The following is a 17,038-nucleotide window of genomic DNA, read 5'->3' on the forward strand; positions in this document are numbered from 1 at the left end:
AGAGTTACACCAGAGAATCCAACTACATGCGATTCATGTTCGCACGCAAATGACACTTCCCACTGCCTACGATATAAGGGCGAAATGGAGACGGGAAAGGGAGGATCAACGTAATCAACGTACAGCAACAATGTGCCGAGGCCAAGCGCACGCGCCAGCATCCGATAAATGCTTTGGGTATCTCTAAGATGGGGCTATATGGTGATATGATGGGACTATATTTTTGGTATGATGGGGCTATATGGTGATATGATAGGACTCTATGGTGGTATGATGGGACTATAGGGTGGTATGATGGGGCTATATGGTGATATGATGGGGCTATATGGTGATATGATGGGGCTATATGGTGATATGATGGGGCTATATGGTGATATGATGGGGCTATATGGTGATATGATGGGGCTATATGGTGATATGATGGGGATATATGGTGATATGATGGGGCTATATGGTGATATGATGGGGCTATATGGTGATATGATGGGGCTATATGGTGATATGATGGGGATATATGGTGGTAAGATGGGGATATATGGTGGTAATGTGGGACAATATGGTGGTATGACTGGGCTATATGGTGGTATGATGGGACTATATGGTGGTATGATGGGGCTATAGGGTGGTATGATGGGGCTATATGGTGATATGATGGGACTATATGGTGGTATGATGGGACTATAGGGTGGTTTGATGGGGCTATATGGTGATATGATGGGGCTATATGGTGGTATGATGGGACTATAGGGTGATATGATGGGGCTATATGGTGATATGATAGGACTCTATGGTGGTATGATGGGACTATAGGGTGGTATGATGGGGCTATATGGTGATATGATAGAACTCTATGGTGGTATGATGGGACTATATGGTGATATGATAGAACTCTATGGTGGTATGATGGGGCTATATGGTGATATGATGGGGCTATATGGTGATATGATGGGGCTATATGGTGATATGATAGGACTCTATGGTGGTATGATGGGACTATAGGGTGGTATGATGGGGCTATATGGTGATATGATGGGGCTATATGGTGATATGATAGAACTCTATGGTGGTATGATGGGACTATAGGGTGGTATGATGGGGCTATATGGTGATATGATAGAACTCTATGGTGGTATGATGGGGCTATATGGTGATATGATAGAACTCTATGGTGGTATGATGGGGCTATATGGTGATATGATGGGGCTATATGGTGATATGATGGGGCTATATGGTGATATGATAGGACTCTATGGTGGTATGATGGGACTATAGGGTGGTATGATGGGGCTATATGGTGATATGATGGGGCTATATGGTGATATGATAGAACTCTATGGTGGTATGATGGGACTATAGGGTGGTATGATGGGGCTATATGGTGATATGATGGGGCTATATGGTGATATGATGGGGCTATATGGTGATATGATGGGGATATATGGTGGTAAGATGGGGATATATGGTGGTAATGTGGGACAATATGGTGGTATGATTGGGCTATATGGTGGTATGATGGGACTATATGGTAGTAAGATGGGGCTGTATGGTAGTATTATGGTGCAGTATGGTGGTAAGATGGGGCTTTATGGTGGTATGATGGGGATATATGGTGGTATGATGGGTCTATAGAGTTGTAAGATGGGGCTATATGGTGGTATGATGGGTCTATAGGGTGGTATGATGGGGCTATATGGTGGTATGATGGGTCTATATGGTGGTATGATGGGGCTATATGGTGGTATGATGGGTCTATATGGTGGTATGATGGGTCTATATGGTGGTATGATGGGGCTATATGGTGATATGATGAGGCTATATGGTGGTATGATGGTGCTATATGGCGGTTTGATGGGGCTATATGGCTGTATGATGGGACTATATGGTAGTAAGATGGGACTGTATGGTAATATTATGGTGCAGTATGGTGGTAAGATGGGGCTATATGGTGATGAGATGGTGCTATATGGGGCTATGATAGGTATATAGGGTGGTAAGGTGGGACAATATGGTGGTATGATGGGGCTATATGGTGCTAAGATGGGACAATATGGTGGTATGATAGGACTATATGGTGGTATGATGGGACTATATGGTGGTATGATGGGACTATATGGTGGTAAAGTGGGACTATATGGTGGTATGATGGGGCTATATGGTGGTATGATGGGGCTATATGGTGGTATGATGGGACTATATGGTGGTATGATGGGGCTATATGGTGGTATGATTGGGTTATATGGTGGTATGATGGGGCTATAGGGTGGTATGATGGGACTATATGGTGGTAAGGTGGGACTATATGGTGGTAAGGTGGGCTATATGGTGGTATGATGGGGCTATATGGTGGTATGATTGGGCTATATGGTGGTATGATGGGACTATATGGTGGTAAGATGGAGATATATGGTGGAAAGATGGGATTATATGGTGTAAAGATGGTTTTGTATGGTAGTATAATTGGGCTACATGGTGGTAAGGTGTTACAATATGGTGGTATAATGGGGCTAAATGGTGGTATGATGGGGCTATATGGGATGAGATGGGGCTATATGGTGGTATGATGGGACTATATGGTGGAATGATGGGAATATATGGTGGTATGATGGGGCTATATGGTGGAATGATGGGAATATATGGTGTTATGTTAGACATTGGGACTGTGAGTTCAGTATCAGAATTGTCCTGGACATTTGTCTTCATATGAGTCTAATGCGCACAGTATTTATTTCTTTTTGCTATACTGTGCGCTGAGCCACACAAGAAGTAATAAATATATTATGTAACCCATGAGCTCATCTAGTACAATCAAAATATATATTTTTGCAAAGTACCATGTTGTGTGCTATGCACGGTGGACTATTTACTCTAACCTGCCACGTATAATGCAGCACATTCCTGTAACCCTTCTCTGGCTGATCTGCATTGTACCAGAGGATTCTGGGAAAGTCTCAGTCTACTGTAGAAACCTCCAGTGTGGTAATGGATAAATAACATGCACCAGAGATCAGAGGGCTGTGTAACCAGGAGGAGATACCCGCTCTCACTGCCTCTGGCATGGGGACACTTGACATTTCTACACCCTTGCTGTGCAGGTGCAGAATGCGACACATTGGGCGTGAGGCAGATTAAAGGAGAGCAGTGCACCAGCAAGGTCCCAGGGGAGAGGCCTCTCTGATCACAGGCAGAGATAACACAGGGAGAGAGAAAGCAAAACACCAGAGAGGAAGCCAAGGAGAAGGGGCAGCGAGAGAGCTGGACAGATGGGAAACACTTCTATTTACCCAGGCTATATGCACACACAAGTATTTATTGTACCTGCTGGGAGAGAATTCACAACACAGCACCTGTATGTGAACATATATTATCTACACGTTTCGGGGATATTAGTACATCGAGCACAAACCTCCCCCCCCCCGTACTCTGTAGTGGCGTGGTCCAACAGTGAGAGGCAGATGTGTAATAAACTCTAAAGTTCCGGAATACTTCTAATAAACGGCTACAATGTAACACAGCAAATTGTATTCTGTAAATAGAGACTGCCTAATGGGTTATATAACAGACTAACGTTGAATATTACATAGTAGAGATGACCCATTTCTTAAGATAGGAGAACATGTCCTCAGTGAGGAGACTGGGGACATAAGACATAAGTAAATATGATCACGGTTAAATATTTGCCAAATTGCGTAATTGGCTGCACAAATTCGAAAGTTTCGCCAGCGATATTTGGCCTTACATCAACCACAGCGCACAGCCGAATGAACCGATCGTCACTGTCCCAACTTTGTTGATAGAATGTAAAGTCCACAAAGTGTTACACGTCAAGCACAGCGCAGAATGGTGACACAAGAGCGGGACTGTAAGATTGTATCGCAGAGCGTCCCAGCCAGGCTCCACCCTCATCCTGCAGTGAGTCTCTATTTGTGCGGAATTTCCATCAATTTCGTCCATCTCTAGACATAATGGGCCTGATTCACCTTCGAACGCAATGTGAACGCAACTTGCGTTTAAAAATACAATGCAGGTAAATTACACGCACGTACGCCCGTGTTCAAAGACTCAGTGATCTAAAGATGCATTTCCATTTGAGTCTGGGTATAAGTACTCTCTACCTATACGTTATTTGCTGTAAGTACACAGACAGAACGCAGCACAGGATAAAGTCCCATGCAAAAAAAAAAAACAACATTTCTAAAATAAATTTAAAACTCTTAATACTAATCATTAATAAAAAATATGTGTTTTTTATTTTATTATTAATTTTTTTTTAACGTGAAATACATAAATCAGGATCTTCTTAATCCGTTAAAAATTACGTACGTACAGCATGCCCTGAAATTTAATCTGCAACTGGGACACCCTTTGGCACGACCTTGGCATGCCCTTTCTGTACATTGACTATGTTAGTCCACCATTCCCTCCCCCGTTTCGCCACTCAAACCTTAGTCTGTTTTAAATGTTTATTGCATTCGGACACGAATTACATGCGTTTACTGGGATAAGTCCCGTTCTGGCACAAGATCCTAGCACGCAAATGGACTGACGTCCGAAGATTAATCAGGCCCAATATTTCCAGGAATTAGGTCATATTCCAATAACGTGCCTTCTATAAAAACAGGCAAGGCAGTCTTCCTGAGTAAATACAGATATCGGAGATTGGCTTCTCCAGAAGTAAGTCAGTCTGGGAATTGGAACAGGGAAGTTTGAACAGACAAGAGTTCCAGGAACACAGTTCCTGTAAGAAAGTGTCTGCAGCAATGGAGTTTCTTTAAGAACTGCAGATGTTTAGAGACAAGATAAATCATGAATTGTGGTTCTGTGGTCTAGGTAATTAGTGGTAAATATAAAGATGACTTGAGTCCTAAACTAATAACTTACAAGTTGTTTAAACAAAGCTGGGAACCCGCGACTCGCCCGCTGCTGTGCCCAAGCATGCCAATACCAGCCTCCGTCTTGGCAGGGTCTCTGGTAGGGCATATTGAGGCATCTTGTACCAGCTGAAGAGTCACAGGTTTCTTACCCCTGGTGTAGAGGTAACGTGCTGGAGTCAGGACCCTGTATGGTATAGTGCGTTGTAGAACTAACAATGAGCATACAAAGAAATATGATATAAGAATAACAATTAACAAACGGAGTCAAAGCGTATGAATTCGCTAGTAACAAGTGTAATCACTGCCTCCCTAATGTCACTATATATCATTTGTAACATGATTTTCTTACATAAATATCCAATAAATGTGCAATACAGACCAACCCCAGCTTCAATTTAAATGAAGGAATTGATAATACCAATTGGTGGAGGGTTATTATATTAAATGGCCCAGGCATGTATAATGATTTCTTGGTCCCTATATATATATTATATATAGACTATGGATGACATCACTCACAGTAACTGGGACTACTGTGATACAATGTATCTGTCTTGTAGTTACACAAATACATGACACATCCCTCAATAGACAACAGTCCTATGATACAAACACAGATCTATATACAATGTATCGGGCTGCGTACTATGCAGCCTGGATATAAATAAAGGGTGATAATAATAATAATAATAATAATACGATGACATACGTAGACAATAAAGGCTGGCAGCAGATGTAAGAACAGCTGGAGGGGTACAAAGAGTTACTGGAGAACGGTGGGAGGGGCGGTCAGGTAACAGGGTGTTAATTGTGTAATGAAGGAGATTAGGTAAATATAAACACAGAATTACACTGTGTACAGACTCTCACCACAGCACAATATATATATTATCCTGATTATTACACACAGTGACCTATACAACTTAGCACTATACCACATACAGACAGATAAACTAGTTACAATGTTATACCAGGGACTGTTGTGCTGAAACACAGTCTGTATTGTTTAAATATAATATCATCTGTGCATATGTTATAGGCTGTGGATGTCTACGTTTTATATACAAATTAATCCCTGCTGGTCATAACACCCAGAACTAGAAATATGTTACTGTAATCTAGTACCTGTAAAGCACCAACCATTTATGTATCGCTGCAGGGCTCGTATGTATTATAATATTATTATACTAGTAATGATACCATAAGGGGAAGAGGGCCCTGCGCATGGGAGTTTATAATCACAAGGGTGAATGTATTATTGATAGACTGTAGAATAAAACTTGACAGAAGAGCTTGCAATCTATACCCTGGTATGTGAATGGGATTTTTTCTTTCCACTCCCAGCTGTATTCTGCCACTCCTCCTTCTGTATAAAGCTCTCCCCATGTGTCCCCTGGGTTAGATCACACCATGCACACTAGAGGAATGAGGGGCTGTTACCTGCCCACCCCTCCCGAAATCAGCAGAGACATGTGTGAGTAGCCCTGTATCCCATATATCTATCTATATATTTATATCATATGTACAGATCTCATAGCTATCTATATATCTATGCCATGCTTATCTGAGATCTATATATATATATATATATATATATATATATATATACTTCATATGTATCTCTATGTTTATATCATATGTACAAATCTCATAGCTATCTCATATATATTTATATATTTATCTCATATATATCTATATATCTATCCCATGCTCATCTGAGATCTACATATATATATATATACTTCATACGTATGTATATGTTTATGTCATATATACAAATCTCATAGCTATCTCATATATATTTATATCATATGTATCTGTATATCTATCCCATTCTTATCCGAGATCTACACATAATATATATATATATATATATATATATATATACAGTATATATATATCATATGTATCTATATATTTATATCATATGTACGATACTCATATCTATCTCAAATATATTTATACATCTGTAACAAATGTATCTATATAACTATCCCATGCTTATCTCATATATATATATATATATATATATATATATATATATATATATATATACATATATATATGTATACTTAATATGTATCTATATATTTATATCATATCTATCCCATGCTTGTCTCACATGTATCTATATATCCATTCCGTGCTTATCTCATATCTACATATTTATCTCATATGTATATACATATATATATATATATATATATATATATATATATATATATATATATATATATATTTAAACCATATGTACTAATCTCATAGTTAAATATAGAAATACATATGAGATACATAAATATATATATATATATATATATATATATATATATATATAGTTATCTCATGTGTATTTATATATTTACCTCATGCATTTCATACATATATATGTTTTTACACATTTATGTGTATATATATCTCATATCTTTCTATCTATCTATCTCTCATCTATCTATCTATCTATCTATTTATCTATCTATCTCTCATCTATCTATCTCTCATATCTATCTATCTATCTATCTATATATCTATCTAATATCTATCTATCTATCTATCTATCTATCTATCTATCTATCTATCTATCTATCTATCTCATATCTATCTATCTATCTATCATTAGATTAAGCCTATATGTAGTAGTCACCGCTGACATCAGCTTTGTGCTGTTATGTTAGTATTAGGGGGCTCTGTGTGATTGGTATTTGACCCCCTAATCAGTGTATTAGGAGAACATCACCTACACTGTCCGTCCTAACACTGCTGCCAGTTCACGGTACTACTCCCAGGCAGCAGTTTAAGGGCTTCTCCATCTCAGGGGCTCTCCCACCACGTGGCTGGGACCAAGGTCTCGTCTCAGTAAATACTGCTTATAATGTTCTCCCACTGCACCTATATGGCTGTAATATTTGCAGTACGAATAATGTCATTATAACATCACCTGCTTCCAGCATGTGTCCCAGGCCATATAAAACCTACGTCAGTCTCCATATCTCCAGCTTTTACAGAACTACTGGGCTGGTGGGGTATGCTGGTACTTGTAGTTCCACACCAGCTGGAGAGAGACAGGTGGCCTGCCTGTGATATGCAGAGCTGGTCCTGAGTTCTACAGACAATTTGGTCTTATGTCACTTTGTAGTCTGTTCATTTGTTCCTATATCAATATTTACCCTCCCAGTAACTAACGAGACCTCAGCATTTAATGAGCTATTTTCTCTCATTACCAGCGGACTAAAGTTTTTTTCTGTTTGGTTCAGGTGCGAAATTCCCCCATTCTGCGGGGTACTATTTGCCACCACAGTATTGCCCATCCCCCGGACCGCCACCCTCGCCTCCTCAGATCAGCGCCCGGCTGGAGAACAAAGAATTATGGGAGAGATTTAGCTCTGTGGGGACTGAAATGATACTCACCAAAAATGGAAGGTGAGAGGAGACCACAGCGGTCAGACGGTGGAGCGATGCTGTCTCCATCGCTTATTCACAAACCTCTCATTGCCGTTGATGTCAATTAAAAAATGTTTACAGTCTAATAATTTCCAAATTTTGAAACTACTATTTTTTTGTTTAATTAATAACATCAAATCCACCAATGTTTGACATTTTTTAAATTGTTATTTGTTATGGCTATTATTTGATTGTATTATATGTATATAATGTTATATGGACTATAGTGACAATATTAAATAAATAGAATTGGAGTACGAAGAAGAACAAGATGGAGTTCCAGACGTAGAGAGGAGAAAATGATGAGAAGTGAGATAGGATTAAATTGAAGGTTCACTCACTGACATCTTGTGCCCATATCCTAGTGCCACCCTCTCTGTCAACTGTACGGTGGGTAGTGGAGTCCCACTGGGGCCCCATTCTCTGTCCCAATAGTCTTCAGCCCTGGGGAACCCAGGATCATAGGGATCCCAGGAGTAGTGCAGACTATAGACACCACTTCCTACTCTTTGTCCAGTCCATGCCGCCATATTTGAAAGCCTAAGCATGAGTAGATCTCCGACTTTCAAGTGTATTGATGGTGGTTGAATGGTCCGACAAGGACAGGGAATCTTCAGGATCTCTTAAGAGTAGAAATAAAGGGTCCCTCCGGAGTAACCCCCCCCCCCCCCCCCATGTATCTATGGGGGGATGTATCTGAGAGTTGACATCTTCTATAAGGCAGGATCAGGAGGTGTGTAAGAGTGGAGTAGATAGGAGACAGTTGTGAGAAGAAGTGGAGAAGGCCTTCAGGAGATGAAGGGAGACATATAGGAGCTAGTGGGTGAGAGGAGAGAACCATCAGATATCACATGGGTGGTTGGGTGAAGGTTCTGCTCATCTGATTAACCCTCTCACCTGGCAGGCGGATGTTCCCCGAGTTCTCCGTCTCCCTGTCCGGCCTGGACCCACACTGCCTCTACTCTCTGTGTGTCCAGGCTGTGCCCGAGGGGGAGAACCGGTACAAGTGGCGTGACGGGGTCTGGAGTATGAGTGGCCGAGCTGAGCCGGGACCACCCACCAGCCTCTACCTGCACCCTGAATCTCCAGCGCCTGGTCACCGATGGATGGAGAGAGCCATTTGTTTCAACAAGATCCGTCTGACTAACAACACCCTGAGCCAGGGAGGACAGGTATGGAGGCCCAGGAGATAACTATTCTATATATATGTTAAATAAATTCAATAATGAATATGTTTATTTTTCTATAACCATTCAGTAAAACATATGGGAAAAGTCATTTTCTTCTCTCTGATTACCACCTCTCAATCCCACCTCCAAAACTTCTCCTGTGCTGCTCCCCACTTATAGAACTCCGTTCCCCACCTGACCAGACTCTCCCACGACCTTCAATTTATCAAGTGCTCTCTCAAAATCCAACTCTTCACTATAGTCTCTCCAATCCCACCTGACACTGCTCCCCCTGGGTGTTCCACCAGCAACGGTCCCATAAACCACTTCGAGACCCTCTAGCTCCTGTTGTCTCCCTCTAGATTGCAAGCTCTCATGAGCATTGTCCTCTACTGTTTTTCGGCAGAGTTTTGTGGCACCTTACCAATATACCATGATGATGACGGTCTCAGCTGTAATTAAAGAACAAGGGTTCAGCCCTTAAAATGTCCTACATAATATTGTATGTAGTTTACCATGAGTCTGTGCAGCCATACTGTTTTTTCTTTGTCTGTGGAGTGGAACATCCTCCATAGACAGCGCCCCCCAGTGGCTGTATGATAATGAAAAATTATTACACAGCAATAACAAGCAAAAACCTCCAAACAATGTGTGTCTTAGACATGAACGTCTTACTCAGAAAATACTTTATTGTTTTTTTCCTTTCTGTTGAGCCACAATGTATCCTCATCCCCCAGTAACTTTGTTCCTGCATCTAGTATCTCTCCTGTCTGTGTCTCTTCTCAGATCGTTCTGCAGTCCATGCACAGATACGTTCTTCGATTACACATCATTCCCACGTCCAACAACGGATCTCGCCCACGGCCAGTGTCATCGGTGTCTTTCCCCGACACGTCTTTCATAGCAGTCACCAGCTACCAGAACCCCAGGGTAAGACATGGGCTCCCACCCGTTCCTTTATTTAGCAGAATTTCCATGTAAAGAGATACATATAATGTGGCTCAAATCCATCCAACTCCATGCCTGGATTAATATGTTCCCTACTGCAGATATTAGGGAGAAGTCACATGATCATATAACGGATTGGACCGTGGGGGGGGGGGGGAGGGGGGTCTTCAACTATCTCTATAAACACGTGGAGAACATACAAACTCCTCACAGATAAGGCCTTGGTTGGGAATCAAACTCATGACCCCAGTGCTGTGAGGCAGAAGTGCTAACCACTGAGCCACCGTGCTGCCCATATTTTGACATTTTACATCTATAAATGTCTCTTAGGTGTTGCAAACTAGCTCCTCCTTACCTCCTCCTCTTACCTGACCCTCTTTTCTCTCCCCAATAGCTCTCCCTGTTGAAAATTGAAGAGAACCCATTTGCAAAAGGAATAAAATATTTCAAGAACCAAAAGGACAAGTAAGTGACCATTATACAGTCTCCTTATGCACCATAAGATGGACAAGGGTAGGGGGACCGTGTTTTGCACTAACAGTGTAACAGGAGAGCTTCCAGGAATTGTGTTGTTAAGAGAGATCGAAGGGTTAAAGGGAATCCTGGGAACTCATAAGATGTCGTTCTACACGGTATTGTCATATGATGTGGTAAGTGACAATGTATACTTTCTTTATTTCAGCCAAACCCTGAGAAAGCGGGTCAGCGGGCCTGAGGAGAGCAGAGATGGAGACCCAGGTCAGTTGTGTGTGTGATGTCATCTTATTATCTTTATCCACAAATCAAACAGCTTCTACCATAGCTCTGCTGGTCAATCACAGGGCTGATGACTGAACCTTTCAATGTCTCCGCAGCAGGGGTTTGTTACGGTGTGGGGTACAATGGTTCTATGTAAAAATCATCCATAAATTAGTTTAAATGATCCAACAACAATGATAGTGGCGCTATATATAAATAAATGATGATGATGATTATATACATTTTTCCATTGATATATTTTTAGCGTTTTCCAATAACTGCATCATGAAAAATAGGCAGAAATGTTGTGGGTTGAACCAATATTCATGAGGATGTACCTGTTTTGTGCCTAACTGGTGTCTAGTGAATTGATTGGCTGCACCATCATGGATAATGGCTCATAAAACAAAGTCTGACTAACTGTAGGTAGATGGCACATGCATTTATAAGCATGCAATACCACTGGACTGCCACAAGATGGCACTGTAACTCGTATAATAGGACACCAAAGTGCTAATTAAGTAATTTTCACAGCAGCCCTGTCAAAAATGTATATTCTGCATGCTTAGTAAATGAAGCCTGGACACAACATGTATGTCTCCAGGAAATCTATAAGGCTAACTATAGGGTTTATTAGGTTGCTTGGATTTAACTGTAATTAACCCTTAGAAGTATTTGAATTACATTTGACACAAAATAGACTTAGGAGTATATTTACTAAACTGCGGGTTAGAAAAAGCGGAGTTGTTGCCTATAGCAACCAATCAGATTCTAGCTATTTATTTAGTACATTCTACAAAATGACAGCTAGAATCTGATTGGTTGCTATAGACAACATCTCCACTTTTTCAAATATACCCCTTAGACTTAATTCAAGTGATCACTATCTTCACAATAATTGGGCCACTGGGTGGCACTATTCTATCAATGTCTATGGATAAACATCTACAACAGCTATAATCTGTCATTTACTTTTATACCAGTTTTCAAAAATGATCCATGTACCTGCACTTTTACTGTTAAATTAACCAGGAGTAGATCACCAATCAAATCTATGCACACAACTGAGTGTAATAAACATGTTTAGAGGTAAATTGAATTCCACAGATCAGAAATAGGCATCATGTGGCTGCTGTAGAACTACAAGTTCCAGCATGCCCAGCCAGCCTTTGGCCAGAAGTACGATTGTGACATATGGATTGTTAATCTATTTATCCATAACAGTTCCATTCTCTTTTAATGTATTATTTGGGCTTATCATTAACGTGTGGTAAGATATTAACCATCTCCTGTACACTGACCCTTGTCAATCAATATTTAGCAGATAAATTGTGTCATTATAGTGTTTATCAATAGAGGAAATTAATAGCACCTATATGACAAAGAGGGTGAGAGAGTGAAAATAAGGTGTTCAATAATATATTCACACCCAGAACCATTAATGTTGGGCACAAGATACTTGTATTTATACTAATCTCATCTGTTGTTTTCCTACGGCCAAAAAAACGTGGCCCATTATTTTAAGTGAATTCATTGACGCTTGTGGACTGTACCCCCTGATATTGTCCGACAGCCAGAGCAGGATCATCCATTAGGCCATCTAGACTCCTGCCTATGGCCACTGGGCACTGACGGGCACGGGTTACTCTAACTTGTTTTTATGTGGGATTATTTTGATAAATGGAGAAGGGGTTTTGTGGCCCAAACCTGTATCTTGTCTAGGGCCCCATGAGTCTGAGTCATGCTCTGCTTACAACTGAGTATGTGACAGGCCAGTTAGCCAATCATTGGTGTGTTAAACTTGCCTTTTTTAATTGTATATCTTTATTTATTGAACATTCCATTCCCAGCACTTATTATGTGTAACAGTATTAAAGTACCCTGCATGTTGTTTCAGAGTGTAAGAGGGTTAAAGAGAGTGCAGAGGTCCTAAACCCTTCCCCCGGGGACAACGGAGAGGAGACACAACTTACTTTGCAGAAGGAGGAAGAGGAGAGGCACGAGGTGTCAGAAAAGAGTGCAGAGAAGAACGAGGAGAGACACAAGGTGTCACAAGAGAGTGCAGAGAAGAACGAGGAGAGACATGAGGTGTCGGAAGAGAGTACAGAGGAAAAAGAAGAGAGACAGCCAGCTACAACAGAGACCTGTGGCGCCAGTGACAACGGTCATTTAGGACACGCTACATGCTTGGGACATGCTACATGTTTGGGACACGCTACACGTTTGGAACATGGGAGCTATTTCACGGTAAATGAAAGTATGGAGAAAAGGACAGAAAGGCCGCAGAGAACGGACATGTTTGTACATTGGGGCCGCATCGCACAGAGACCGACGTGGGTGCCACCCTCTGCCACCTCTCCTCTACCAGTGACGGCGTACACTCCGCCCGCCTGTCTGATGGCACACAGGTAGGCAGCTCAGGGGGGACACCTGTGTGTGGGCACTATATCCATACTGGACTTTATGTTTAGGGTGTATGAACTGTCATCAGAGAATCTGTATTGCCCCCTCGCCCCGTGTCAGCCACATCTCCGTCTGTCCCTCCTCAGCTCCTCCGTCTGTGAGAGTCGTATCCCCTCCATACTCGGTTCTCTCTTTTCTGATACTTGATGCTCTGCAAGTCTATAATCTCTGTCTCTGCACTCTCTTAGTGTTTCTGTGGTAGTCTGTATCTCTGCACTCTCCTAGGGTCTCTGTGGTAGTCTGTATCTCTGCACTCTCCTAAGGTCTCTGTGGTAGTCTGTGTCTCTGCACTCTCCTAGGGTCTCTGTGGTAGTCTGTATCTCTGCACTCTCCTAGGGTCTCTGTGGTAGTCTGTGTCTCTGCACTCTCCTAGGGTCTCTGTGGTAGTCTGTATCTCTGCACTCTCCTAGGGTCTCTGTGGTAGTCTGTATCTCTGCACTCTCCTAGGGTCTCTGTGGTAGTCTGTGTCTCTGCACTCTCCTAGGGTCTCTGTGGTAGTCTGTATCTCTGCACTCTCCTAAGGTCTCTGTGGTAGTCTGTGTCTCTGCACTCTCCTAGGGTCTCTGTATCTCTGCACTCTCCTAGGGTCTCTGTGGTAGTCTGTGTCTCTGCACTCTCCTAGGGTGTCTGTGGTAGTCTGTATCTCTGCACTCTCCTAGGGTCTCTGTGGTAGTCTGTATCTCTGCACTCCTCTAGGGTGTCTGTGGTAGTCTGTGTCTCTGCATTCTCTTAGGATCTCTGTGGTAGTCTGTGTCTCTGCACTCTCTTAGGATCTCTGTGGTAGTCTGTGTCTCTGCACTCTCTTAGGATCTCTGTGGTAGTCTGTGTCTCAGCACTCTCCTAGGGTCTCTGTGGTAGTCTGTATCTCTGCACTCTCCTAGGGTCTCTGTGTTAGTCTGTATCTCTGCACTCTCCTAGGGTCTCTGTGGTAGTCTGTATCTCTGCACTCTCCTAGGGTCTCTGTGGTAGTCTGTATCTCTGCACTCTCCTAGGGTCTCTGTGGTAGTCTGTGTCTCTGCACTCTCCTAGGGTCTCTGTGGTAGTCTGTATCTCTGCACTCTCCTAGGGTCTCTGTGGTAGTCTGTATCTCTGCACTCTCCTAAGGTCTCTGTGGTAGTCTGTGTCTCTGCACTCTCCTAGGGTCTCTGTGGTAGTCTGTATCTCTGCACTCTCCTAGGGTCTCTGTGGTAGTCTGTGTCTCTGCACTCTCCTAGGGTGTCTGTGGTAGTCTGTATCTCTGCACTCTCCTAGGGTCTCTGTGGTAGTCTGTATCTCTGCACTCCTCTAGGGTGTCTGTGGTAGTCTGTGTCTCTGCATTCTCTTAGGATCTCTGTGGTAGTCTGTGTCTCTGCACTCTCTTAGGATCTCTGTGGTAGTCTGTGTCTCTGCACTCTCTTAGGATCTCTGTGGTAGTCTGTGTCTCTGCACTCTCCTAGGGTTTCTGTGGTAGCCTGTGTCTCTGCACTCTCCTAGGGTCTCTGTGGTAGTCTGTGTCTCTGCACTCTCCTAGGGTCTCTGTGGTAGTCTGTATCTCTGCACTCTCCTAGGGTCTCTGTGGTAGTCTGTATCTCTGCACTCTCCTAGGGTCTCTGTGGTAGTCTGTGTCTCTGCACTCTCCTAGGGTGTCTGTGGTAGTCTGTGTCTCTGCACTCTCCTAGGGTCTCTGTGGTAGTCTGTGTCTCTGCACTCTCCTAGGGTCTCTGTGGTAGTCTGTGCCTCTGCACTCTCTTAGGATCTCTGTGGTAGTCTGTGTCTCTGCACTCTCCTAGGGTCTCTGTGGTAGTCTGTGTCTCTGCACTCTCCTATCATTTCTGTGGTAGTCTGTGTCTCAGCACTCTCCTAGGGTCTCTGTGGTAGTCTGTGTCTCAGCACTCTCCTAGGGTCTCTGTGGTAGTCTGTGTCTCAGCACTCTCCTAGGGTCTCTGTGGTAGTCTGTGTCTCAGCACTCTCCTAGGGTCTCTGTGGTAGTCTGTGTCTCTGCACTCTCCTAGGGTCTCTGTGGTAGTCTGTGTCTCTGCACTCTCCTAGGGTCTCTGTGGTAGTCTGTGTCTCTGCACTCTCCTAGGGTCTCTGTGGTAGTCTGTGTCTCTGCACTCTCCTAGGGTGTCTGTGGTAGTCTGTGTCTCTGCACTCTCCTATCATTTCTGTGGTAGTCTGTGTCTCAGCACTCTCCTAGGGTCTCTGTGGTAGTCTGTATCTCTGCACTCTCCTAGGGTCTCTGTGGTAGTCTGTATCTCTGCACTCTCCTAGGGTCTCTGTGGTAGTCTGAGTCTCTGCACTCTCCTAGGGTTACTGTGGTAGTCTGTATCTCTGCACTCTCCTAGGGTCTCTGTGGTAGTCTGTGTCTCTGCACTCCCCTAGGGATCCTGCGATATGAGTGTTACACGTTCGGTTGTGTTTCTCCGCGGTGTCTGCACTGTGACTCTTTGTACAATCTGTAACACCTTGTTCTTACCATTTACAGGTTTACTCAGCCAGCACCTTCCGGTATGGCGCCGTTCCGTCCAGCAATCTCTAATATGTCCCCTGTCCCCCACGCTGCTCCCTATTTTATGGGCCCTTGGGCTAATGCACCAGTTAGACTGAGTCATTCCTTTTCTGGACTATACCCACAGCTCTTTCAGCAGATGTGTGCCCCATCATGGTACCAGGCCCCCCACACCACTGCCAGAGGCCTCTGATGCTGGTCACTGAATTATTACAGGAGGACATTGCAGAACTGTATAACAGACACAAATGTGCAGTAGAACTAATTCAAGTGGATTGTGCTGCACCAGAGCATACTTCAACAGCACTGACCGGTAGCAGGGTGTGCGAGAGGTGGTCGGACAGAGCGCTGCAGCAGAGGTATGACATAGTGCGGCAAAGAGAGAATAGAACACTGCAGAGGAGATAGAATAGAGTGCTACATTACAGAGATGGATAGGACAGAGTGCTACAGCAGAGATAGAACAGAGTGCTGTAGCACAGGTAGAACAAAGTGCCGTAGCAGAGATAGAAAGTGCCGCAGGAGAGACAGAGTAGAGTACTGCAGCAGAGATAGATAGGACAGAGTCCCGCAACAGAGATAGAATAGAGTGCAGTAGCAGTGTCAGAACAGAGTCCCACAGCAGAATCAGAACAGAATGCCACAGAAGAGTCAGAACAGAGTGTTGCAGCAGAGTTAGAACAAAGTGCCGCAGAGTTAGAACAGAGTGTCGCAGTAGAATCAGAATAGCGTGCCACAGCAGAGTCAGAACAGAGTGCCGTAGCAGAGTCAAAATAGAGTGCCGTAGCAGAGTCAAAATAGAGTGCCGCAGCAGAGTCAGAATAGAGTGTCGCAGCAGTGTCAGAATACAGTGCCTCAGCAGAGTCAGGACAGAGTGCCGCAGCAGATTCAGAACAGAGTGCCGCAGCAGAGTCAGAACAGAG

The 17,038-nt window shown here is 43.1% G+C and overlaps 1 protein-coding gene across 2 annotated transcripts; it reads left to right on the plus strand.

Moving 5' to 3' along the window:
- Positions 1 to 6,025: 6,025 nt before the first annotated feature.
- LOC142098602 (uncharacterized) lies at positions 6,026 to 16,476 on the plus strand. 2 transcript variants are annotated; one of them, XM_075181437.1, is made up of 8 exons: positions 6,026 to 6,345; positions 8,123 to 8,288; positions 9,214 to 9,481; positions 10,265 to 10,408; positions 10,821 to 10,891; positions 11,109 to 11,164; positions 13,062 to 13,572; positions 16,092 to 16,476. In XM_075181437.1, exons 1-8 carry the CDS (start codon positions 6,282 to 6,284, stop codon positions 16,306 to 16,308), a joined length of 1,497 nt encoding a protein of 498 aa, XP_075037538.1. In that variant the 5' UTR covers positions 6,026 to 6,281; the 3' UTR covers positions 16,309 to 16,476. The 2 variants fall into 2 exon arrangements, with proteins under 2 accessions (XP_075037538.1, XP_075037537.1); XM_075181436.1 differs by lacking the exons at positions 6,026 to 6,345; positions 8,123 to 8,288 and having other exon boundaries at positions 9,134 to 9,481; positions 13,062 to 13,210; positions 13,253 to 13,572.
- The last annotated feature ends 562 nt before the right edge of the window (positions 16,477 to 17,038 follow it).

Source organism: Mixophyes fleayi, chromosome 7, assembly GCF_038048845.1.
Source record: "Mixophyes fleayi isolate aMixFle1 chromosome 7, aMixFle1.hap1, whole genome shotgun sequence".
Lineage (NCBI taxonomy): Eukaryota > Metazoa > Chordata > Amphibia > Anura > Limnodynastidae > Mixophyes > Mixophyes fleayi.

Bases quoted from the DNA above. Each gene is read 5' to 3' on its own strand.
- LOC142098602 (XM_075181437.1), top strand. From the start codon at position 6,282: ATGCACACTAGAGGAATGAGGGGCTGTTACCTGCCCACCCCTCCCGAA. The intron at 9,482-10,264 runs GTATGGAGGCCC...GTCTCTTCTCAG, and splicing joins CCCTGAGCCAGGGAGGACAG to ATCGTTCTGCAGTCCATGCA. The intron at 10,409-10,820 runs GTAAGACATGGG...TCTCCCCAATAG, and splicing joins CCAGCTACCAGAACCCCAGG to CTCTCCCTGTTGAAAATTGA.